This window comes from Lipophrys pholis (assembly GCF_963383615.2).
Source record: "Lipophrys pholis genome assembly, chromosome: 5".
In the NCBI taxonomy this organism is placed as follows: Eukaryota; Metazoa; Chordata; class Actinopteri; order Blenniiformes; family Blenniidae; genus Lipophrys; species Lipophrys pholis.
The window spans coordinates 32,677,755-32,705,190 of NC_137628.1; the positions used below are offsets into that span (position 1 = coordinate 32,677,755).

Here is a 27,436-nt window from a genome sequence, read left to right on the forward strand (position 1 = left end):
AACACGGCTCAACACCAGGCTTCAGGGCATGTAGTACACATGCCAGACCTTTAGGGGCGCTGTGACTCACCAAACACAACAAAAACACAGAAGAAGACAGACCACATAGAAATTTAGAAGTAGACTTCTGCACATAAACACATAAACCACTATATATAACTCTAGTTTTATAGGTCTATGGCCCCGCTCCGCCTGCTTCTAGCTTCTGCAGCTCGACCGGAGCTTCTAGTCCCTGATTGTTCTGGTTATTAGGGGACGTTGTGGACCCTTTTTTCTTTTTTTTTTTTTTTTCTTTTTTTTTTTTTTAGATCGGCGGGGTGATCGGCTGGATTTGCCGATACCCGATCACTCACAAATCACCAATATCGGCCCCGAGCCGATATCTACCGATCTGATCTGGACAACCAAGTACATAGTTACGTAAGATTATAAACAAGTCTTTCACATATTTTAAATGAATTGTCTGACTAATCGCCAAATCCACCACATATTCAGGTCTACATACTTTGAACACTTTGCTTTACACATTCTTGGACAGAAAATGGGTTTAAGGATGCCATTGTCTCACTGGAAACATACATTTTCTTTAATAAAAAGAAAGACATGCATCGCTAATGTTGTTCTATGTTGGTTCTTCATTAAGTTAATGACTAGAAGCCGCCACAACTTTTGTCAATAAGGGACGCACAAGAACCTGTCCCGCCCTGCCCTGTCCTGGCACATACTACGCAGTGGGATCAAGGCTTAAATGTCCAGTGATGGAAGTTTAAGGTGACTGTGAGCAGGTTGGTTCACCTCCACAAGCTGTAGAGGCCAAGCCCATGCTCGGGCCACATGCTCCACGGGGACTACCTGATTGATGCACTGATCGTTGTTGTTTCTGATCAATGAATGTTGACATTCATTGCTTGTTTATTAACATCTAAATTTACAGGGTCCAGTAGATTTAGGCTCAACTTTTTAAAACACCCAGATATGTGCTTCAGTGGTCAATCACTGTTTCTTCTGACAAAGAAAGAAAGGTTCCCCCACACACATATACATCTCCTGTCAATTCACCTTGTGACACCTAAGAACACCGCGTACCATGGATTAATACACTTCCACTCTGCTCCTAATCCTGTGGTCAAAAGATGCAGATGCATGGATGTTCAGCAGATGGAAAGTAAAACGTTTTTTTTCTTTGTAAATGACACCATTTATCATGTCATCCTTCGCTTGGCCGTACAGAGCTGCAGTTTCCCTGTGATTTCCTTCAAGGCGACAAGGTGAGGTATTTAGTGTCCTGCAGCAGAGACAAGTGTGGTTTCTTTGACCGTATGAGCTCCTGTTGTTTGGCTTCAAAGTGGACGTTATTCACAGTGAGAGTCATCACATGATCAAGGCTTTTGAACATACTGGTGAGCGATGCAATGTTAACATAGAATGTGTGCATGTGGACCGTCACGGCAGCAGCTGACGCCAGCTTTGGAAGCTTTGCTCGGAGCTGTTTTCCTCACGGCCTACCTCGCATCACCTATCATATCACCTGTCATATCACCTATCATATCACCTGTCATATCACTTATCATATCACCTGTCATATCACCTATCATATCACCTACCACATGACTCAACCAGATCTCAGTTCAGTGGCTCCATCCAGCCCTCTGACACGTCTGCTATAGTTTCTTCTAAACATTGTACTTGTGCCACACCAGAGATCTTTGAACAACGTTTTCAGTCAACATATATATAGCACTTGTCTTTAGAAAACATTTAGCTCCTTATTCAATTCAAATCAAATCAAATCAAACTGTATTTGTAGTGTACTTTTCATACCAAAAAATTGCAACACAAAGTGCTTCACATAAAATACAAAAAATGGAATAAAATAAAATATAAAACACTTGCATGAACGCACACACACACACACACACACACACACACACACACACACACACACACACACACACACACACACGGCTCCGGAGCTGCGGGTTGCCGACCGCTGCACTAAAAGCTAAATTTGGACAATCAGAGCAGATTCTTATCAAGGTAAGCTGACAACCTGTTATACACTTACAAACAGCTGGAAAGACAATGTCATGAATGGAGAGGTATTTCTAATACACACAACTATATCTACATCACTGCAGCTGCTGATTTAACAATTAATTAATTAATTGTTCCCATCTTAGCTCTGTAGAAACTACAGCCATATTATTGAGGCTTTATATCAGGTGTATTCACACACTTGTGAATAACCATAAAAGAGGGGGAGGAGGAGGAGGAGGAGGAGGAGGGGGAGAGGCTCCATCTCTCTTCAGAAACTGATGTTACATTATTAATGTGTGTGTGCCTGACCACTCACTAACATTTTCGTCCCGTCTCATCTCGTCAACAAAAACTCATGTCTCCTCATGTTTTAGTCATCAAACAGCCATGTAGAGTGTCACTGTCTCGTTATCGTCTTGAAAAAAAGGGGCGTTAACAAAATCATTTCGTCTAACCCTAACCTGTCAAAAACAACACTGGTTCTGTCTGAGGGTCTTACTGGGTTGGTCTCGCTGTGGGAGCGGCAAACTTTATGTGCTTTCCTCAGATGTTGTTTTAAAAAATACAGCTCTAAATAAAGCTTCAGTTGCTTTTTGTGAATTTATTTTTTTCATTCTCTTCATTAGTAAGAAAGAAAATTCTTAAAACAACACACTGCTCTGTTGACACAAGGACATTTGACACAGAATCTCCAAAACCTTCCTCCCACCACATGTGCATCAGACCCCAAAATACCTGAGCTCCACCATCTGGGCGAGTCCCCGGGTGCTTACTATCTGGAGAAGACACACCTTCTTCTGTCATAAAACATTTTTTTAATAATAATTATTATTCTTTTTGAAATTGAAACACCACACACAGTGTTAAAGAACTGTATTCTATAATTTCACTTTCTCAAACATAAATCTAGTTCAAATAAAATGCAACATATAAATATATCTGCATCTTGATTGAAGGCCACGATCATGTGACTGCACAATGACCGCTACTTGAGTTCCTTCTCTTTTACCTGTATAAACACAAACTTGTAGACAGTCGGGAAAGACATAAAAGAAAATGGAGAGATTTGTTTGCCCGCCTGGTCCTGTAAAGACAGCTCCAGGAGGAACTGAGACACAGAAAAAGTTTCCATCTATACGGAAGTGTCATTGAAAGCAGAAAGGAGAAGCTGAAATGTCGGCTGTGGGGCGCACTGTGTCGAGAGTATGAAACCCAAAACGCTCAAAAGACACTTTGAGACAACACACAACGAAGATGTCGGCTGACGGATGTTTTTTCGAAAACAAATATGCTGAGCTGAATAGCCAGCGAGTGTACTTCAACAAGGCTGTGACCGTTAGTGAGCAGGCACTGAAAGTGTGAGTGGAGGTGAGCTATCTCATCACTAGGGCCATGAAGCAGCATCATTCTGAGACATTAATGTTGCCAGGTGCTATCAAAATGGTACCACTGTCTGAGAACACAGTGAAAAGAAGATTGCCTCAAACTGATGACCAAGAGGGTAAGCTGACAGGAAAATGGTTGTGTGAAGCCGAAGTTAGTGGCCTCATGTATATGAAGTCAAAGTACCATTCCTTACAACATAACTTTGTTTTTCCTTCATAATTCCTTTAATGAGAGATTGTTAGTTCGGCATTACTTTTCAGCCTTCTAGAGACAAGAAATTGTGACTTTGTGCACGAATCCTGGCTCCTCTGTATAACAAACATGATCAAACACAAATTCTATAATAAAAATGTCAAAGTGGGATCACCTGAAATATGTGATGTCAAAATGGGGTCACAGCTCAAAACAGGTTGGGAACCACTGATATAAATGGACAGTTGTTGTTACCTCTATGTTATCTTCATTCAGGTCCACAACCCAAAGTCAACTGCAGAAAAACAAATATATGCTTAATTTTTTTTTTAATCTAACTTGTGAAATCCAGAAACAAACATTTTATTGTAATTGTAATGTGATTTTTATCACTTTGAAGCCATTGACACATTGAGAAAAGAAGCTACTGCTTCATGTTCACCACTGAGGTACATCAGCTACTGAACATATTTTATTAGTCTTGACACTATCCACCCTCCTGTTCTATTAATATTTTTTATGTCTTGTGAATTTTACTGAATTGAATTTGCTGTTTGGTATGGGGCTGTAATGTTTGCCTCTGGATATTCAACAGAAGAGCAGTTCTGATCATCTTCTCTTCTATTCAGATACCAATTTTGTGCTTGGAAATGCTCAAATCGTGGACTGGCCGATCGTCTACAGCAACGATGGCTTCTGCAAACTGTCAGGATACCATCGAGCCGAGGTTATGCAGAAGAGCAGCACATGCAGGTACATCACACAGCGCCATGACACTGGTTAGAGGACTGGTGTGTTTGGTTTCTGTGCTGACTCAGTTTTCTCCTCAGCTTCATGTACGGGGAACTGACAGACAAGGAGACCAGTGACAAAGTTCAACAGACCTTTGAGAATTACGAGATGAACTCTTTTGAGATTCTGATGTACAAGAAGAACCGTAAGTACTTGAATGTGCTGCTTAAAATTACTGAAACATTCTTCTTTGAATATCCTGTAGTACACTGGAATAAAACATGATGTCTCCTTATCAAATGATATGTCAGTTAGTGAACAGATGATGTGGCCACTCCGCTTTGAATGAACTCTGTCGTTCCAGAATCTTTGCAATTGAGTTCTGTATATTTGTGGCCATCTGATTGGCTCTACTTGTGTATTTCTGTATAAAGTTTGAATGTTCTCCCTGAGCGTGCAATGGTTTGCAGTCAAGGACATTCTTGTTAGGTTAGACCAGGGGTCGGCCACATGCGGCTCTTCCGTCCTTCTGCTGCGGCTCCTTGAGCTTTGAGCCCCCGGCAGTACATACCTGAGCAGGGCGGGCCGGGATGGTACGGTGAGGCAAAGCGCACCCAGACCCAACTGTGTTGGGCGATCCCACTACAGAGAGTGCAGTAAAATGTAGGTTGCGAACTTGTCGCGATGACTCTTAGGAGTGTACTGAACTTGGAGAAGCGTTCAAAACAGTGAGGTTGCACTACACTTCTGGCACTGTGTGTGAGGCTTGTCATCACCTGGGGGTGTACCTCACAGTCTGTGTCAGGATCAACGAGATCAACAGCCTGCTGGGGCTCAGATGGGTGCAACGCTGAGTTGAGTAGGAAGGCTGGTCCTGTGAGCCATGCAGTGTTACTGAGAAGGGCTGGTGTAGTGGATCTTGATCCAGTGGCAGCAGGATTGAGTTTTGTAGGAATGTACTTCCACTGACCAGAACATGTAGACTGATGTATTTGTTGAACCTTATTGTGGACATGGACGTAAAATCTCCTTGACTTGTTGTTGATGTATCCCAATACAACTCTGCTGTCAGTGTAGTATGTAACACCGTCAAATGTAATATCCATCTCAGCTTCTATCATCTCAGCGATCTCAACAGCGAGTACAGCTGCACAAAGTTCAAGCCTCGGGATGGTTAGGCCAGCCAGGGGAGCAAGTTTTGCTTTCCCAAAGACAAACCCAATTTCCGTCTGCTCTTGGCGGTTTGTCACTTTGATGTAAGCTACAGCTGCAATCGCTTTGACGGATGCATCTGGAAAGATACAGAGTTCTCTTTCTTTTGTGGCTTCAGTGGAGGAGAGGGTGTAAGGACGTGGTATCCGGAGCCTCTCTAAATCATTCAGCGATTGTTTCCATCTTGCCCATTCAGCTTCCATGTCTTTGGGAAGTGGTGCGTCCCAGTCTTTAGCTTGAGCAGTTAGCTCTCGGAGTATTAGCCTTCCCTTGACTGTGATGGGTTTTCCTCAATCTGAAACATGAAGGAGTCCGTGTGCATGTTCCACATCAATCCGAGGCTGCGTTGAACGGGAAAATCATCAACAAATAGCTCAAGGTTCTCAAGGTCGTTCGACCGATCTTCAGGTGGGAATGCTTTTATGACAGCAGGACAGTTGGATGCAATTTTGCACAATCGTAAATTGGATCTAGCAAGCATTTTCTGTGCCCGCTTAAGAAAGCTAATGGCTTCTTCCTCAGTGACGAAGGATTTTAAAGCATCATCAACGTAGAACTCACGGTCGATGAGTCTTCTTGCATCACTACCAAAGCCAACCTCTGCTTCTTTCGCTGCTCTTCTTAGACCATATACAGCCACAGCAGGAGAGGGACTGTTTCCAAAAAGATGAACTCGCATCCTGTACTCGACAACATCAGCAGTGGGATCGTTGTTCCTATACCAAAGGAACTGCAGGAAGTCATGATGGCCTTCTATAGCAATGAAACCATGGAACATATGCTCAATGTCTACAGTGACAGCAACTTGTTCCTTTCTGAATCTCATGAGGATCCCAAGGAGGCTGTTATTGAGATCAGGGCCTGTGAGCAACACATCACTGAGTGACACTCCGTCGTAAGAGGCACTGCTGTCAAAAACCACACGGATCTTATTGGGTTTTTTAGGATGATACACTCCAAACAATGGCAGGTACCAGCACTCTTGTCCAGGTTTCAGCGGTAGGGCAACCTCTGCATGTCTTCTCTCAAAAATCTTTGCCATGAACTCAAAGAAGTGTGTCTTCATGAGTGGTCGTTTTCCTAATGTGCGTTGGAGGGAAACATGACGGTTGTGCACTTGCTTCTTGTTGTTTGGCAGCCGTTGTCTTGGTACTCGAAAAGGTAAAGGTGCTTCCCAGCTTTTGGAGCTGTTCTGGTGGCATTCAATCTCCATTATGCGAAGAAACTCCATATCTTCAATGGATGGTGCAAGTTTGTGGTCATCAGGAGTTTGAGCGAAGACGTTTTCACACAGGCTGTCTGGAGTGAGCGCTGATAAGTTGGATGAGGAGGTCAGATTTAGATGTTGATGCTTAGGGCCCTGATTTCTGTGACTTTGATCTGGTTGTTGCATGGTTGGAGAAGACTTGTACGACCACTTTCCAGAATGGATGTTTTCGGTATCTGTTCCGTCTTCCTCCCTGCCATCCTTGAAAGCGGGATGAAACTTGTTTCTTTTCCAGGTGGGTGGACCAGGGTGAAGTGCTATTACATGGGCAGTGCTGTCACATTCCATGCATTTTATCTCAGTACTGCAGTCCTTAGAAATGTGTTCTGCGGAAGAGCAACAGCGAAAACAAAATGTAATGTTCTTTTAGAAACTCTTTCTGCTCTTCTATTTTCATTTCACGAAAGCCTCAGCATTGTCTTAGAGGGTGGGGCTTCCTGTGTAGAGGGCAGTGTTTGCTTGGATCCATTGGTTTACTCCCCTCTCGAATCTCAGACTTGTTAGCTACCGAGACCTGTGTTTTGTGAACACGTACAGCCATTTTCATTGTCTTTTCCTACCTGTTGCTTCTCTCTGCAGTAGCTTGTGTGAAGAGGTTGAAACTTGGGTCTGTGCGAGTCTTTGCCTCCATCCGAATGAAGTTCACCAGTTCACTGAAATGTCGGAAGCTGACAAAGTGTTCACGTTTGTATTTTGACCCGAAGTACAACCACTTTTCCTGGATGTTGTATGGGAGTTTGTCAATGATGGGGTTCACTCCTCTTGAGGTGTCCAAGTATGACAGGCCTGCCAGATAACCATCTTCTTTTGCAGCTAGAAGCTCTAACAAGAGGTCAGCTAGATCCCTGAGCTTCTGTGGATCCCTATTTGTAAACTTTCCAAAGGTCACAAATTCCTGGAAAAGAGCCTGTTCAACAAACATTAGTGAAGTTGATAAGCCTTGTGAAGGGAAATGAAAAATTCCAATGAGGTATAGATCCAAAAAGTTACTGACATTTTCACGTCTCGGCCGATATCAAGTGACAGCTTTCCTTTTCTGCTTGTCATAAAAGCTGCCATGTAAAAACAAAAAAGATTTGCGGCATTACTACTGTCACACGTTTCCCAGCTGAAAACTCAACATTCTGCTCAATGAATCTTTTGTCAGATATTTTGATCTTTTTGGAGAAACATCCTATTGATGGACGTGTTAACATTTTGGAAAATAAAAATGATATCGATCATAGGTCCGTAGAATTAGTCCCACCTCTGTGGATTCTGCAGATAGAATTCGTCTAAAGTCCTCCTCTCTGCTTCAGCATTTGAACGCATCAGAATGAGCCAGAGAATTACGCGTCAATCAGAGGCTGCCTTTCAAAATGTATATACCACCTGGTATCAACTGACCAATCATGTTGCTCGTTACTGGGCGTAGTAAAAACCAGAAGTCAGTTGCGCGTTGTGTACTCAAGCCTATATTTATGCGAAAAAAGATTAATTTAAACAAAATTAGACAAGTAGTGACCATTATACACACATTTTAGAGGCTTTGAGCAAGACATCAGCTATTTTTTCGGCCGTCTTTTCCGAAAAATGAGAGTCCAAATGACGGCTGGATGGCTCGCTCTCTAAAACCATGCAGCTGTATATTATATAATAGTCCTTGGACCGGGTGTATATCAACAAATATATTTCAACAGCATTGAGGTAGCATTGGTCAATCAGTGGAAAAGCGATAAATAAGAGGAATCCATTGACAGGTGAAACACATTAACTCAATCAGACACAGAGGGAAGACAGACAGGAAGAACAAGTGCATGGAGACATGGACAATACATGTCAAAAATAAAACTGAGACAAAGACACAGAAGGGGTCCTGACACAATGTTACTATAAATAGCTTCAAAAACATTTTGTCTGACCTGCATTGTTTTGTGGGGAGTTTTGAGATTTCTCTACAGCTTTGTTGTATTTTTCCGGCTGTCTTCTGACCACTTTTCCTTGCTTTGTTAAAAACCAACCTTCATGATTTATTCCCCACTGCTTGAAAGAAAATAACCCAAAACCCTATATCATCCTTCTTCTTATTCCTGAGTAAAGTATTGTCTCAAGTCTTCCTCTGTGTCTGATGTTCTGATGTTTCTTCTGTGTCCTCCTGGTAAACTACACAGTGATGACCTGTGGCCATCAATGAAGAAAGACACCAAATATTTGTCAGAGAATCCAAAGGAAAGGATTTAAAGTTGTTAATTGTGATCTCTAGCTTGAAATATCCAACTGTGATCTTTTCATCAGATGATATATCAGCGTCCCTCTAGGGGGCTGTGTGGACTCAGAGGTAGTCAGATTTACAGTCCGGTTTACAGACAATATACTGACAGATAATCACGCAATCAGGGATGTAGTTACAGAAGTTTATATGGATTCAAAAGGTCTGTGCCAGTTGTCTCCTCGCCTGGAAGCCTTTTATTAAGTGTAACATGAAACCTGTGTAAGCTTGTAGAATTAGCATTTAGCTCCAGGACAGCTGATAGAAATGAGTTCAACATGGCGGCTCTGCCCGACCATCCCCAATATGGACCATGCCAATGTCAGGTCTGCACACTGCTTTATCCACTCATCACCCACCAAGAGGAAACATAAGATCCACAGCAATAGAATCCCAAAACTGCCCAACAGTGCCCAACAACCAAAAATATAAAGGTGTCTGACCATTAACAACTGTCTCATTAACCAAATGTTCAACTTTTGGCCTATGTCAGTGAGAAACTTTTGTTTGTATTTGATTGTTTGCTGGATTATTACTGTAATTTCCCCTACTGTTGGTGCTGCAGGAATGCCAGTGTGGTTTTTCGTCAAGATTGCTCCAATCAGGAATGAGCAGGACAAAGTGGTCTTGTTTCTCTGCACCTTCAGTGATATCACTGCCTTCAAGCAGCCAATTGAGGATGACTCTTCCAAAGGTGAGTCTTGTTCAGAGCTGTTTATGAGTGACTTAATGCGGGACACACAGTTTCCACTTTAAGAACATATGATTTGAACCGAACAACAGCTTTAATCACTTTTGTAAGACAGTTGTAAGAAATCAAAGTAGGCAATCGAAAATGTACATTCTCATTTGGGAACGTCACTGATCTGCATTTAGCATTTTGCTGAAATGAATATTGTTGAGATTTCATGCAAATATGCATCCCAGTGACAGTGACCAGTGTTTTATGCAAAACATGTTTGTGAGCCCTCCATGATCACCCTCTGTGGAACATGAACACACCACAGCAGGGACAGAAGTGACAAAGCAGTGGAAGTAAAGCAAAAAATACAGTTTCTCATTTTACAATACTCTTTTTTTAATATTAAATTTTCTTCCAGTCCCAAACACACTGAGACACCCCTTACATGTTGAGATGATGAGTTTCTGAGACAGAAAATGACTGGATTTATCTTCAGAAACGTGGGATGATGGCATTGGTGTGAATTATAAACATTATAAAAAGTGGAAAATGTAGGGTTGTAGTACCAGAGGAACCTATTACCTCAACCAAAATGACAAGCCTTGTATTTGACGTCAATCAAATACTGTCTTGCTGTGTCAGGGTTCTAAAAAACAATTTTCACTGAATTTCACATCTAGGAATATATATATAACGAGCCGTAGGAGCACTTTGTTTATTATATTATTTTAGTGGATAAAACTGCTTAAATTCTGAAGTGAGCTAAGAGGTCAGTCAAGTAATGTCATAATTATGAAAGTATTTCCTGCGCCTGTTCCAAAAGTCAACCATGTTATACTTTATATATATATTTTGTACGAGTGGAGATGGCTGGGGTTGTCATGTTGCCTCTGATTTCTCTCGTTGGCAGGATGGGGTAAATTTGCACGTCTGACTCGTGCGTTGACCAGTTCTCGAGGAGTTCTTCAGCAGCTCACTCCAACGGTCCAGAAAGGCGAGAACGTCCACAAACATTCACGGCTGGCTGAGGTAAGACGTCATCTCCTACATCCAGTTCCTTTACTCACAATAAAGACATGAACAAAACTAAAAATTCAAGCTGGAGCGGCACCAGTCCACCAAACACCCTGAGATGACGTGTAAACCCAAAGAGTTTATATTTACAGAAAAGAAACTCATCATAACAGAATAAATCAAAGAAATTCAATTTCATATATAGGATGTTAGGAGGTTCCTTCAACTTTTTTGCAATTGTACGGGGAGGTGGGGGCGGGGTCGCCTGGGTTTATAATTTAACCTTTATATAACCTTGAAAATTAACCCATTGAGATCGAGGCCTCTTTTATACAAGGGTGAACATCCTCAGAATTAAAACACTGAAAATGTATTCAACACAATTAACAGTATAAAATGGTTAAAAAGATAAAGTGCAGATTAATATAGACAAAATTTAAAATATGAAATGCAGATTTTGTAAAAAAGAAAAAAAAAGATTTAAATGAAGTGCAATAGTATTTGAAGGTGCATTTGTTCACTGTAAAATCTCTTAAAACATGAACACCGATTAATCTTTGATGAGTAATGAAGAACAGATTTGATTTAAAAAGATTGGAAATCACTGAGGAGTCACCAGGGGAAGATTTTGTAGATGCAATTGGACAATTCAGAGAATTCATCAAGGAAAACACCTCAGCAAGGTCGCTGCTGACTCTTGTAAGAGGAAGGAGACATCTGTCTGTGATTCCAAATGTTGATGACACTGAGGCGTTATTTGACATTACCTGTAACCAGTGCCAGTGGGGGGGCGCTCATTCTCAAAACTTAGACTTGCGAAAAATAATCTGAGCTCCACAATGAGCCATAACAGACTTAATTACCTGTGTGATGGCCACTGAGAGTGATGTTCTCAGGAAAGTGGACTTTACCAGTCTCATCTCAAAGAGCCCAGACGTGGTAAGAGCACTAAAATATTCTACTCAACTAAAAATACAATTACTTTGATACAATTTTACTCAAATACAAGTACAATTACCAGTTTGAAAATTTGCTCATGTAAAAGTAAAAAGTAGCTCATATAAAATATACTCAGAGTAAAAGTTACTTTTGACAGTAGGAGTATTGTCTCTCCTGTGGAGCGCAAGAAAGACAATGGGGTTTAAATGTAGAAGTAGTTGTTCTTAATGAAAGGAACAACTTTACAAATTAAATTGCAATGGCAGTGAAGCTGTAAATGTTTGACGGTCACAAGCTGTGACTTTTCCTAAAAGACCCAAAGAAGACCAACCTGTACTGTCCGGTACCATCTCCTTGTTTTTAAGACTAAACTGGGGCATGTCTTTGATATGAAACTTTGCTCTACCTGTCAAATAATAGTGCAGCGATTGCTGAGCCGATAGGAAGGACTGAACCGTTGTGCTGCAATGCACCATGGGAGTCTGGGTTGTTGGGACTTTAAAAGCCATTCGTTTACCTGAACATTACAAAAACACAGATTCTCCTCATCAATTATTCACCTGGCAGGATAAAGAATGGGGACCTGTTTCGAGACCTACAATTAAGGCATTTCTATGATACAGAAATTAAAAAAGGAATTTCAGCAGAAGGTACCGAGTTGCTCGAGGTGTTGACAGCAGCATATAAACATAAACATACTCCTGGAAAAATGTGGATTCACTGTGTTCAAGGACTGCAGACTTTTCACGGAAGCACCCATGAAAAGAACATGGCCATAGTCAAAGTGCTAAAAACGTTGAAGACACAAGACATTTACGAGCACTTAGGGAAAAACATGATTGGTTACGAAAATAAAATCCAATCTTGATTTTAAGTTTGCAAACTAAAATGGCAATGTGCTCTTTAAAGGAAAACTCTGGATCAAGAACAAAATCAAGATGGTAACTACTGACACCTTCTATTTGTTTACCTTGAGTAGTGGTTATTTCTGGACGGCTGTCTGCTCATTTACTTAGTGAAGACCGGCACTTTTGTTTTCTCGGCATTCAACACAAGCTTCAAATTGTGCAGGTGAGATCGGACAATAAGGAAAGCTCGCTGGGGCCTCCCCGGGTCTGGGGGCAGCCGGCCACCGGGGTGGCGGTGTCCGGGCCCGATGGCCTCGGGCCCCCTTGTGTCGCTACAGGCCCCCCCACAACAGTTCCAGCCACACTCAGTGGACAAGCCACACACACACACACACACACATTTCCACTCCTCATGATGTGTTGCTGATGTTGCTTGTTTTCTGCCGTCATTCGATCAACTATAAAAATCATGTTCTTCTTTTGTTGTTACTTCTTTGTTCATTCATGTTCCTGCTTCATGTTCCTGTCTAGATAATAGAGCTGCTCAGGCTGGTTAATCTAGAAAATCATCTTACTGTCTAGATAGAGCTGCTCAGGCTGGTTAATCTAGAAAATCATCTTACTGTCTAGATAGAGCTGCTCAGGCTGGTTAATCTAGTAACAGTTGTAAAGTATTTGGATCAGTGTGATAACTGTAAATAATATATGTAGCACTAACAAGGGTATTGTATGTTGTCCCCCACCCCCACCCCTCAATCTTCAATCTGCAATGTGATCTGGGTGACGGTGCTCAGACTGCCACCCCCGGATAAGCGGGAGAAAATGGATGGATGGATGGATGGATGGATGGATGGATGGATGGATGGATGGATGGATGGATGGATGGATGGATGGATGGATGGATGGATGACATGTTTGTTAGATTATTGCACAGGTCTTTCACATAAATAGAAAATAAAATGGTTCCTAGGAGCGAGCCCTGTGGAACACCTTTGGTGAAGAATTTGAGCCGCTCTGTTTGAGTGGACTGGTATCTGTTTGACAGGACTGGTATCTGTTTGACAGGACTGGTATCTGTTTGACCGGACTGGTATCTGTTTGACAGGACTGGTATCTGTTTGACAGGACTGGTATCTGTTTGACAGGACTGGTATCTGTTTGACCGGACTGGTATCTGTTTGAGTGGACTGGTATCTGTTTGACAGGACTGGTATCTGTTTGACAGGACTGGTATCTGTTTGAGTGGACTGGTATCTGTTTGACAGGACTGGTATCTGTTTGACAGGTAGTCGACAAAGCAGCCGGCAGCTTACCCTGAGATGCCAATCTTAGTTCGAGTTTTAACTAAAAGAGAGTGATCCAGTGTCAAAAGCCTTTGAAAGGACAATGAAAAGTGCAGTACAATATTTCTTGACATCCAGTGTATAAATAAAATCATTTAAAACTTAAAGGGGCTGTAACCGTGCTGTGCTGCTTTCTAAAACCAGATTGAAAAGTATTCCAAATACAATAGGTTTCTAAAAACAACTTAGTGGTCACTGACCAGGTTTTTACACATTTTAGCCACAATACATAGTTTAGAAAAAGGCCTGTAATTGTTTCCTCCTTTAAGAAGTGGAAGAACAAAGACCAATTTCCAGACTGTTTAAAGTTTGTTGGTACAAAAAGAACAGGTGAAAGTTCAGCAATAAAATCAGCAGTCAGCTTCAGAATCAAGGGTTCCAACTTGTCTGGACCAGCTGCTTTCCTGGTGTCCAGATCTTTGAGTGCTCTGTGAACCTCCAGAACGGCAATGGGCTCAAATTAAATTCAGGCATATTTAAATCATTGCACTTTTCACAGAAATCGGGAGTTGAGTCCATAGATATGAAACGAAAGTTACATATGAAACTGCGGTTGTCTGGCCTTTGTGCACACCCTTTTTTTTGTGTGTGTTTGGAGGTTGTTTTTTATTTGGTGTGGTCATGTTTTGCTTTGTTTTGTAAAACTAATAATACGTAAAGTAACTTATTACTTTTAAAAAGAAGTAATCAGTAAAGTATGGCATGGAGAGCCACAACAAGCCAGAGCCTGCTGCCTGGCTGAGAGTGAGTGTATGTCACCTGTCTTCAAGGGGGGAAGCAATGAAACTGCAGCCTGTATCCAGGTTCTGTTCAAACTAGAACTCCACAGGGCTCTAGAAAATGTTGAATGTGTGAATGTGTTGAAGAAGGATTGAAAGTTTTGACTCAAACTCTCCTCTCTGTTTGGAGTCCAGATCATTTCATCGGGCATCCTGAGTCCTCACTCCTCAAGTTGTCCCCCAGAGCAGTTCTCCCCCTGCAGGTTGAACACTTTCTGGCCGTGAAACATTGTGTTGAGCAGTGGATGATCCTCCTGGATCCTGGACAGTGGTTCCTCATGTGGTGAAACACTCCAAATACCAGATAATAGCAGTTTGTACCCATCGTTTTTACAATGCATTCATGTGACTCACATCATACTGTACAAGGTGAACATGATTGGTGTATTTCTCTACATACAACACTTCATTTCATGACATACTGTACATTCAAAACCTTCTTTGTTGGTTTATTTTTGCTGCCTTGACACCCATCTGTACTTTTGCACGTATGTGTGTGTGTCCTTGCTTCAACTATCACTTCCCCTTCATATTGCTTTGACGTGTCTCTTTTTTGGTCATAAATCATTCTTTCTATTGAGACACTCACACACTCACTCAGTGCACCACTTGTTCTTCATCATGCCCTTTTTCAGCTACAATCTACACTTTCCAGCCCACACACACACACACACACACACACACACACACACACACACACACACACACACACACACACACACACACACACACACACACACACACACACACACACACACACACACACACACACTCAATACACTCATCCTTTATAGTTTCGTTAATCACTTTTCAACAAATCAATGTTTACAAAAATATTTTCTCTCTATGATGCAACATTGCTCTTTTACATTTCAGAATCACATGGATCATTAAAACACACATTAATCAACACGTTCTCAAGGTCTCCTGCTTCTCAGTAAAACCTCTTATGATTCTCCCCACTTCCCTCCTGCTCAGACGGAGGAGGAACAATATGCTATTCGCTGTTATTAGCCAATGATGTCTTTCTGACTGTATCACATTGGTGATATCACATGTTATTGGAGCCTCGTGGGGGTTGGATGGGAGGAGAACCAGTGGTCCAGGACTGACTGGTGAGATTAGATCACCCAGTTGGTCTGGAAGTGTCTTGGTGCTTCAGAAGAAAACCAGACCCTGTGTGGAATAAGCAGATGGATGGACGTAATATTGCTGAAGTAAAAGTTGTTTTATTTTATTAATTATCCACTTTCATCCAGCTGCTCTAACTCCATGTTGATGAAAAGGTTAAGGAGCCCTGACCCAGGTCACTTTGTCTCCAGTGTGAGGAAAGCAAGACCCAACCGTGTCTTTCTGATGTTCTTTTCCAGGTTCTTCAGCTGGGTTCAGACATCTTGCCTCAGTACAAACAGGAAACCCCGAAGACACCACCACACATTATTCTGCACTACTGCCTCTTCAAGACGACGTGGGACTGGGTCATCCTGATCCTCACCTTCTACACAGCCATCATGGTGCCCTACAATGTCTCCTTCAAGACCAAGCAGAACAACGTCACGTGGCTGGTGGTGGACAGCATTGTGGACGTAATCTTTCTTGTAGACATTGTCCTTAACTTCCACACTACCTTTGTGGGTCCAGCTGGAGAAGTCATCTCTGACCCCAAACTCATTCGCATGAACTACGTCAGAACCTGGTTCGTCATCGACCTGCTGTCCTGTCTTCCTTACGACGTTATCAACGCCTTTGAGAACGTAGACGAGGTCAGTGGACTGACACCCGCACCCACACGTGTGTGTATATGTCTGACAAACACATTTCAGTTAATGAAGTCTTCTGATAACTAATCTGGAGGAATGAAAACACTCCAGGATTACACCAAATAATCTACCTGGTTGAAGATTCTGAGACATTTTACACAATTTCACTGAAATGTTTACAACTTTTTAAAACCTTTCCTCGCAACAACACATCTCAAAAGAGTTGGATAAAGGTCCATAAAATGGTGGGAATGTATTTTAAAAAAGCATTTCTTGTTCTTTTGACATGGACTGACACACTGCCCCTGTTATGCCCTCTGGTCACTCTGAACTGGTTTGAGTTTCCAGGTAAAGACGATACTTAATAATGTCCTTCCAGATTTAAAAGCTGCCTGTACTCCAGGCATTAATGCAAGCTCATCAACCAGAGGTGCTGGCATGATTAGGGATCTGTACTTCTACTTTGGATATTGTTAGTTATGTGTCAGTGAGTATCTATTTCTAGTTTTGTTTGCTTTTATGTAGCTGCAGTTGTAGCCAGTGTTATAATGGTCCCTGGATAAGTGGTTATATGCCTAATTTATGCCTTTTTTTTGGAGCAGCCCAGAAATGCCATTTTTTTTATAAGCAGTGGTATTGAAGACCACTCTGTTCAGTGGAAATCCATCCTTATTCACAGCTCATTGTCACATTATTTCAGTAAAAATTTGGATTAAGCAATATTTGCCTCACCCTGCCTGTGATTGGCTCATCAGCCCTCATGCTGCACTAACAGACATTAACTAATCGATTCAGTGAAAGCAGTGAATACTAACCAATCAGAGGCTCTCAATGGTTTCACCTGATTTATGTCGAACGTAGAGCGAAATCTCTGCGTTCATACACAGCATACAGTCACGTTCCACAAACTCAGAGACTGATCATGACTCAGCACTTGATGTGCCGATGACAACTACAATTCCAATTGTCCACAACAGCAACAATTGACAGGCATTTCCTGCCCTGTGGAAGAAGAGAAAAACAGCTGAGAGAAAGGCAGAGATGATGTGAGATCTACCTCCCTGTCTCTTTATCCTCCCTGCAGCCACAGATGATGGTCAGTATCTTTGGGCAGAACTGCTGACGGAGCCGTAATGCATTCTGGGTGTTCCCCTTTCAGGAAGGGCTGGTGTTGATAAGATGAAGTGGAGGTTGCTGAGTGGTGTGATGTGATGCTGTAGTGGCAGATGAACATGGAGAGGATGTGATTCTGTAGGAGGAAGCAGCTGGCTGCATTATTCACGTTTCATATAAACCACATACATGTTTGATACACCTTCATACATCTTTCATACAAGCTGTATTCACCCTGTCTTTAAAAGGTCTGAGAGTGATCAGAGAACAGGTTTTTCTTTTTGTCTTTTTTCTTTCTTTCTTTCTTCTTTTTTTAAAGAAGAGACCCGATTTTAAGAGCCAGTGAAAGGTTCTGTTCACTTCAGACAAGATCAGAGTTGAGCATATGACCTTACTGTAATTTCATGATGGTATGTCATCCCACCCCCTCAGTACAACACCCACTTTAAAGTGCTGGCTTACTGGAGGTTCCTAGGTTTTCTAAAAGCAAAACTTTCAGCTTTCAGGCTCCTGTCATGTGGAACCAGATCCCAGTTTCAGTTAGAGAGGCTGAAACAGTCTCTACTTTCAAGTTCAGACTCAAGACTTTTCTAATTACTAAAGCTTATAGTGACCCCCTACTGCCTCTCTCTCTACCTCTCTCTCTACCTCGACATCTCTCTCTGCCCCTTTCTTTCTACCTCTCTCCCTGCCACTGTCCCTCTGCCCCCTCTCTACCGCTCTCTCTCTCTCTCTCTCTCTCTCTCTCTACCTCTCTCTCTTTCTCACACGACCACTCTCTCTCTCTTTCTACCTCTACTTCTATCTCTCTCTACCCCTCTGCCTCTTTCTCTTTTTACCTCTATTTGTCTGTCTCTCTCTGCCTCTCTCCATCCCTGCCCCCTCTCTCAGCTTCTTTTTCTCTACCTCTCCCTCTACCTTTCTGCCCCCCCACCACTCAATCTCCCTCTCTCTCCTCCATCTCTCAGCTTGTCTGTATCTACCGCTCCCTCTCCAATCTGTCAGCCCCCCCCCCCCCCATCGCTGTCTCTCACAGTACGAATGGAAATTGGTGATATGAAGCCTCTTACTGCGATCAGTCTGCAGCGATTGAATACAGAGCCCCCGACCCGAACCAGGGTCTGTATCTTACCGTCTACCTGAACCAGGGTCTGTATCCCTACCCAAACCAGGGTCTCTTTTCCCCCCCTGCCCAAACCAGGGTCTGTTTCTTACCGTCTACCTGAACCAGGGTCTGTATGCCTACTCAAACCTGAGTCTCTTTTCCCCCCTACCTAAACCAGGGTCTGTTTCTTTATTATCTTTTATTTAATTTTTTTCCCCCTTATCCTGTTCGGCAGCTCAGACAAACAATATGATGTGATTGAGAGCCTTCCGGTGTCAGAACAGTTTTTGCTCTTGCAATAGGAAGAGACCTGGGGTACATCCGAATTGTCCCTCATATCTCCTTATCTATCAAATTTTCCTTCACCCCGGAAGTGTTTTGTGTGGCGGCCATGATCACGACTGTCCAAATTCTCAATAAGCAAAGGAAAGCAGGCTCGTTGCTTCCTTTAGAGCTTCCTTTAGCGTAGGAACCACTGATGCTTCCTTTGTGAAAGGATGCATCCAACAATACCCTTGTTAGTGCTACTTATATTATTTACATTTATCACACTGATCCAAATACTTTCCAACTGTTATTAGATTAACCAGCCTGAGCAGCTCTATCTAGACAGTAACGTGATTTTCAATTTTCATGAATTAACAAAGAAGCAACAACAAAAGAAGAACATGATTTTGATAGTTCGACGAATGATGGCAGAAAACAAGCAACATCTCAACACATCTCATTGATGAGGAGTGGAAAAATGTGTGTGTGTGTGTGTGTGTGTGTGTGTGTGTGTGTGTGTGTGTGTGTGTGTGTGTGTGTGTGTGTGTGTGTGTGTGTGTGTGTGTGTGTGTGTGTGTGTGTGTAGTATTCATTTATTGAGTGTTGATGTACCCATCGTCACATTTTAAATGACTCCACTATAATACAAATTTCTAAACCCTGAGTTAATTTACTAAGTGGGATATTAACGGAGGACAATTTTGTACAACATTTTGTTCCAGGTTTAAATTACAACTTGAAGTGGCTACTGAATAAATATTTTTTTAATCTAATAGCCTACATCAATTTAAATACTATAATTTAAATCAAAATGAGGCACAATCAGAGCATATATAAAGTACATATAAGCCTTTCATTCTGAAATATGTTTTTATATTTAATTTGTAGCTGCTTCCAAGTCTCATTTTTCCTGTTGGATTGCACCTCGGTGAAATTCAGATTTTACCTATTTAATATTTCTGCCTGTCTGCTGCAATCTTGAGACTTTTACGGCAAAATTATTTGGTTTTCGGTCTGTTCCCATGGTGACTCTTGGTATCGGGGCCCCATTGATGATTGCTTTTTCTTGTAGTTCTGCATGCGCTTAACTCGAGGTTCACATACTGAGAGTTGATTAAACTAATTCAGATCAGCTATTCTTGAACTGGAAACTCTGAATTTCCCATCTCAGAGTCAGTCGACTCAGACTTCAGAGAGAAACGCCGAGATTGTTGAACTTCCTTTCTGAAATACCCCAAAAATGTTTTATTACAGTATATGTGGCAGTGCATCCCTAGAGGCAGCCTTTCAAAAGGTATTATTATTATAATTATTATTAGCATGAAATTACTGTCAGTAATAGATTACTGACAGTAATAAGTCACTGGAAGTAATTTATGAAAAATTTAAATTATTAATGGAAGTAAACGGTCATTTACTCATTAACAACTCCTAAAGTAATTGAGTAATTACTTAAAAGTTAATAAATTATCAAAAATAATGTATTAATAAACAAATTATTAATTTGAATAAATTTGTTATTTATCTATTAATAATAGAAAGGCGGGGCACCAACAGATAAACTGGAAATAGCTAATTACCAAAATATCAGTCTCATTTGTAAAAGGTTTATTTAAGTTAGTTAATATTTCTGTGTAAAAATATAACAATATTAAATAAAAGGGAAGGTGTGAGATCCGAGCACAGACTGTTACAAACCAGTGAATTGTCAACAATAAATACACAATAATCACCAAGAATCGTTCAATTCAGCTAACAGGCGTTTATTAACAAAATGTATTAATTCATAAATAATTCATCATTAATCTCATCATCTCATAAATCAACACATTCAAGTAGCAAACGACACCTAACACGGAGATCTAATCTACTAAACAGCAAACACTATGTACAAAGAGTTTGTGTGTGTGTGTGTGTGTGTGTGTGTGTGTGTGTGTGTGTGTGTGTGTGTGTGTGTGTGTGTGTGTGTGTGTGTGTGTGTGTGTGTGTGTGTGTGTGTGTGTGTGTGTGTGAGAGTGTGTGTCTGTCATCTGGAGTGATGAGGGTGATGGGTGTAATGACCACGAACGTCCACCAGGTGGAGGCCGACGTCGGCGGGTCATTGTGAGTGGGTGTGATGACCTCGAACGTCCACCGGGCGGTGGATGAGTTGGGATCCTCATCCAAGATGGCAGCTCTGATGCGGTTTCAAAAAGCCAAAATGTTTCGCTCTGCGCAGCAGCGTTACCGTGGCGGCTGGGAGACGCTTTCCGAGGTCACGTGACGACCGGACGATGCTGTCAGTTCGGTTCTGAGCCGGAGTTCTAACTGGATGTCGGAACATGCAGTCAGAACTCTGGTGATCTGTCGTTAGCGGCACAAGTTAGCGGTTCGGGTGCTAATGGTGGCTATGTGTGTGAGCTTATCTGGAGCAGATAAGACGAGCGGCAGCGGACGTAAGGGATCTGGGTACCTTTGCCATCTCTGTAGATAGAGAAATAACTGAATGGTATCACACTTCACTGTGCATATTTATCATCCACTGCATGTGTTTGTGACGCCTTCACAAATGTCTCTGCTGGTGAAGGGCAGTCATAGCAGGTATCCTGGCAGCTCTACAAAACGGGACATGAGCTGTGGACCATCAGATGCTTTACTGGCAGCACTTTGGACAAACAGAATCTCTAATCAACAATCAATAGTAACAGCAGAGGAAACCATCTGGTGTTGGTGGAAGAGTCTCAGTACAAAGCTCAAACTACACAGAACAACGACGAGTCAGGGATGGCATGGATCTCCATTCCTGACCGCGGATCATGATTTTGACCTGAATCATATGATTGAAGACGGAGGCGTCATCACAGACAGTCGCCACCTGTTATCATGTGTTACAAGTGATAGCACGAAATGATAGCGTAGAATCACGAGCCATTACGCATGGTCATCGATATTGTTCTGCAGTGTTGCGCGCATGCGAGTTGCTGTGTGCCATTACGCTCACCAATCCATCAGGAATGTGGCGGATCCCGAGGACTTGGTATTTACAGTGGTGGATTTTGCTATGAGCGATGTAGGCAGCCGCCCAGGGCGCAATCTGGGAAAAAGAATCACCCCGTCTCAGATGAGGTCTCGTGGAGCCGTGGGTGTTCATCCAGGGCGTTAAAACAAGCCCGGTCCACAACTGGGTATATATATGGCTCCAGAAACATCCCAATCATTCTACCAGTGGCGGCTGATGATTCATTTCTTAGGTGGGGCTCTTCATTATTATTTAATATCAGTCAAATGTACTGCATGTGCATTTATATACCACATTACAACAATCTTCCCTTTTCAGATTGAGCGAGGCCTCAGTGATGAACATTCTAGTACTTTCAAGCAGCTTGTGAATAGAGAGCCTTTATTAAGATGACTCTTTCATGGATATACTTGTAAAGAAATACAAGCAGATGCTTTTAGAAAATGAAAGTGTTTTGGAGCTGGTTTACTGGAAATGACATTTAGTCTGGAAATTACTGGAAATGACATTTAGTCTTTAATCGTCTTTTCGTAACAATTTGGTCGATTGCATTGACAGACCAGTTGTTCAATTCCAGGGTTTGGGTTTGGATAGGGATGTAAAGAGAGGCTCTTGTTAGATTCTGAGACGAGACAGTACAAGACAAGGAGCAGCAAGCAGGGAAGACGAGGGAGGAGAGGAAAGAAGAGAGAAGCGACCGTCTTCGTTGAGGGCTGTGAAAATGCTGCTTTTAATTTAAGTATTGACAGTCATTCTTGTTCCATCACCAATTTATGTGTGACTGTGACATTCTAAGGCCTTGGGACGGCGCTACAGGAGGTTTGCAGATAACAAATAAGCATCTAATATTCAATTAAAAGCTAATAAGAGGATAATATAGATTATTTCAGAGTTGAGAGTCTACAGGTTCTCAGTTTGTATTTGCAGGTAGAAGCATTGTGCCAACTGCAGGTGGCATACACAAGTACATGTGGGGAGTAAGGTAAGTCAGGTACAGGTACAGTTACAGGTAGAAATGAAAACCATCACCAACGAAAAGAAGCTACCATAAAAGAGAAAAAACAACTTTTTAACAAAACAAGAAAGAAAAAATGTCAAGGAGAAAAGGAAATATATTACTGTTAAGTAGCCAAATCTACTTCTCACAATGTAGTACTTTGAAGTCCAGAATGCATTAGAATGCACCATTTAAGGTCTACCTCTATTTTTCTTTTTCAAATAGAACCCAAGGAGTTATCCTTGGAGTCCAAGGATAATATTTTAAAACACTCTCAGCAAGACTTTTTAAATCTCGGCTTTCTGTTTACTGAAACATTAGAAACCAAGGAGGGAATTTCAGGAACAGCAACTTTGCAAGTATGTATTACATAGCCTGAAGTACCAGAAATGAACTGCTTGGGAGTGGTCAGCCCCATTTCAGCAGATCTGGACCTTATGAATCCTAGTTGTTGTTTACATACTCTGATTTGCACTAGTATTTTTAGTAAACTTTTTTATTGCAGCCACAGAGCTGCAGCTACGACTTCCGTGTCGGTCCCAGAGAGTGATCGCCGGCCGGCCGGCCCCGGTGGCGTTGCCCCGGTGAAGTGATACCAGAGCGCCGAGAACGCGGACGCGATGCGAGGACGGCGCACTGTGTGTGGGCACAGTCCAAGTCCGATTGTCGTGTGGCATCACGTTGCGTCTCGAGACGCTGCCCGGCGCACCGCAGCTCCGTGTCCGCACACACTAGCAGGTTCTGGAACTCCGGCATCGGGGAACTGGAGCTCCGGAGCCGGCTAGTGTGTGTAGACAATGGAGCTCCGGCCAGCGACACGGCGTGACTCGACGAGCGGACTCGGTAGTGCACCTGAGCTGCTTCGAGCTGGCCGGAAGACGTCTGCTGCTGCCTCCGAGCTCCGATCCCGATTCAGTTACGGCCGTAGTGCCTGCTCTCTCCTGGTCTCCGTCCCTGCCTCACATCTCCTCTTTTAGGACCAATGTGAAAGTTGCGCAGCACAAAAGAACAACAACAAACAACCAGTGCAAAGCTGAATATGTCAACAACATAGCCAACATATTAAGTAGTAAATCACTGACCAATCAGCAGACCGGTCCTCAACATCAGACCCGTTCTGTGGTCCTGAGTACCCCAACCGAAGGGCGACGGAAAAGCGTCAACCTTTGGAGCGGTTATTTTGGTACCATCCACAATTCTTGCAGTGGAAACCCGAACCTTACCGGACTGTCCCATTCCGTCCCTGCACTGTTTGTGTGCAGTGGAAACGGGGTTTTACACTGCATTCACCATGATTATCAGTTTTCTTCAGCACTGCTCCTGGGCAGAAATTTGACAAGTCACGATGAGTAGAGTGTTTCTGCTTAGTCTACGACGAGGATTCAGAAATGTCCATATATTTACATCCTCTCCATTTCTTGTGTTTCCTCTTCTGTCCTTCCTTTCCAGGGAATCAGTAGCCTCTTCAGCTCCCTCAAAGTGGTCCGCCTCCTACGTTTGGGCCGTGTTGCCAGAAAGTTGGACCATTACATCGAGTATGGTGCTGCTGTACTGGTTTTACTGGTGTGTGTATTTGGCCTGGCGGCTCACTGGCTGGCCTGTATCTGGTACAGCATTGGAGACTATGAGGTGATCAACGAGGACACCAACAGTGTGAGAATGGACAGCTGGTTGTTCCTCCTGGGAGAGACAGTGGGGACACCATACAGGTTCAATGCTTCAGGCTCGGGCCGCTGGGAGGGGGGACCCAGCAAAGACTCAGTCTACATCACCTCCCTATACTTCACCATGACCAGTTTGACCAGCATCGGCTTTGGGAACATTGCGCCCAACACAGATGGAGAGAAAATCTTTGCAGTGGCCATGATGATGATCGGATGTGAGTCATTTTCTTTCATAATTTTCAATGTTTGTTCTCTAGAACTCTGCAAGCATGCAGATTTGTTTACTTCAGATGCTTTTTTTTTTAATGTACTTGGCAGCTCGGTTGTTTGTCATCTTGCAGAATGAGCAAAAGTACTTGTGTGGATTTCATTCTTGCCTGTGTCATCTAAAATTTGCAGAAATCCCCTATAGGGATTTTCCTGATCACTAATTTCTCTGTCAACTCAACAAATCTTTTATTCAATGGTTTTTAAGTCTAAAAAAATTATAATAATTGCACAATTCAGTCAACAAGTATGTTGAAGTAAATTGTCTTGATATGATGTAAATGCATTTTATATATATATTTAACACTTTTCCACTGCTTTACATTGTTAATCACGTTCACCCATTCATCGATTTCTTCCCTGAAGGCAAAAATATGCTCTGATGGTCTGAAAGGTTTTCAGTCATAGATTTTGTTATGGAAATGATAAATCACAAACAAGAGATATATTATAAAACATTTTATTTCTAAAAATTATAACAAACAAAAGTAAAACCACCACAAATGGTTTATCAGACACTTAAGAGAACAATGAATCAGTAATGTGCATGAATTGACTCAGTATATTTCAGTAGTATGGAAAAGTGTCACAGTTCAGCCACTCTGCTCTGGCTGCCAGCCACACCCACCATGGGAATCCCAATGTTTATTTAATCCTATTTCCTTCTTTACTATTGAATCCTGAATCCCATTCTGGGTGGACTTCAGACGTGGAACACTTGCTCTTAGATCAGGGGTTCGCAATCCTGGTCCTGGAGGGCCGGTGTCCTGGATGTTTTAGCTCTTTCCCAGCTTCAGCACACCTCAATCTGATGTTGTCATCATCATCAAGCTTGTGAAAAAGCCAAGTAACAAGGCCCTGCTGCATTCAGGTGTATTGCAACTAGGAGAAACCTAAAACATGCAGGACACCGGCCCTTGAGGACCAAGATTGAGAACCCCTGTCTTAGATGCTAAACAGAGACGCACACCACATTTCAGGCACTTCAATCTTGGTGTCCCTTGGCTTTGCATCGGCCTTTGTTTTTAACCTTGACCATCCAGCAGGCTGTAGTGCACATCAGTGTTGAATCCCAACATCAGGGACTGAAATAATTGTTGCAGATCCTCTTTGTCTCCGATCTTTGTATCCCCCAGCGACTGGAGGATTTGGACAACATCTCTTGTGCCCCATGTTCTTCCCACTTTTACACACATTTTCTGTGATGTATGTTTTAAACATATGAAGTTTCATCTTTTCTCGTCATACCATTGTCATTGCAATCTCTCCTGTACAACCAGTCACAATCATGTCACTCATATTTTTATTGGTCTTTCCCACTACCACAAGTAAGGGCACATGAATGGCTTCCTTCCTCTTGTGGTCCCGTCGGTCCACCTCAGTTCATTTTTGTCTGTCAACTGTCTTTATTCTGAAGTAAAACACTAATCCTCAAGGCGCTAAAGCTGCACAACTGCGACAAGCTACTTTTGTAAATTAAACAGCCCATAGCTCCACGTAAAGAACCAGATATTGGTAATAACTGGTCTGAGGTTGTATTAAAGATTCCTGAGGTCATTTCAAGCAGGAAGAGTTTTGCTTTCTAGGTGTAATTTGATGAATGAAGATGTTAAAAAGCCCCACGTGTAGTTTGAAGTGTCCGTGTTTTCTTTGAAGAATTCAGGGGTAGTTTGAAGAGTAGATGTATACTTTCAGGACTCCACGTCTGAATTGAATAACCAAGATCTTATTCGAGTCCTTATTCGAGTCCTGGCCCTAACTGGTGTGTGGTTGTCTGTCTCACTGTGTTTGACCTGTGATGGACAAAGGCCCTTGTTCAGTATGCATCATTGCCTCACCTTTCCAGGTGTATTCTGCCCTCACCCATTGTTAGCTGGGATTGGCTCCAGTGCTCCACAGATCTACCCCCCCTCCAAGATGTGCGGCCTACCAGTCCCTGAGCAGCAGCTCAGGAAACGAGCCACAGGAACGCTCTGCTCCGAGGACTGTAACTGTCACCTGGTTCAGCTTCTAGAGCATGAACTGGATGTGGGAATTGAATGTATTTTAATAAACGACATGTAGGTCAGAAAATTTGCTCTTTGATAAGCCTCCCTGTTGATTTAAATTAAAAATTAAAATTAAAATTAAACACATAGCGACAGTGCGCACTGCAGACCAGCATTTGTTTTCATCCAAACTTTGCAAACGTGGTCGGGAGTTCTAGAAGACATATGCATGCTGCTCACTATAAAAGGCTGTTATTATAAAGGAATGCATCTCTGTGCGGAGAGGAAAATATGATACAGTGATTCCCCAGTCTCCCCTACGCTAAGCAGATGGAGAGAGAAATTATCCCTTTTAAATATCTTTTTTTTTCACACCTTCAAAAAAATTGTACACACGGTGCATACAGGATTCTGGCTGGCGACGCTACTGGATGGATGGATGGAAGAGTCCTCTTAAGAACTTTACCTTTTGCATCCGTCCATCTTTAAACTGCTCTATCCTGTTCATGTAAGCAGGTCCTGGATCTTATGCCACGAACACTGTTAAGGTTTCACTTGAACAGGTTTCCAGTCCATCACAGTAGAAACACAGAAATGC

The 27,436-nt window shown here is 42.3% G+C and overlaps 1 protein-coding gene across 1 annotated transcript in view; it reads left to right on the forward strand.

Moving 5' to 3' along the window:
• The window catches only part of LOC308110066 (voltage-gated delayed rectifier potassium channel KCNH1-like), a gene marked incomplete at both ends in the record, with an annotated part of 53,918 nt that overhangs the window by 2,804 nt on the left and 23,678 nt on the right, over positions 1-27,436 (forward strand). The window contains 6 exons of the mRNA XM_080464120.1: positions 4,245-4,368; positions 4,446-4,552; positions 9,640-9,768; positions 10,667-10,785; positions 16,050-16,442; positions 24,369-24,798. Of these exons, the coding sequence (XP_080320246.1) occupies positions 4,245-4,368; positions 4,446-4,552; positions 9,640-9,768; positions 10,667-10,785; positions 16,050-16,442; positions 24,369-24,798 (1,302 nt within the window). The remainder of the gene's footprint in view (positions 1-4,244; positions 4,369-4,445; positions 4,553-9,639; positions 9,769-10,666; positions 10,786-16,049; positions 16,443-24,368; positions 24,799-27,436) is intronic.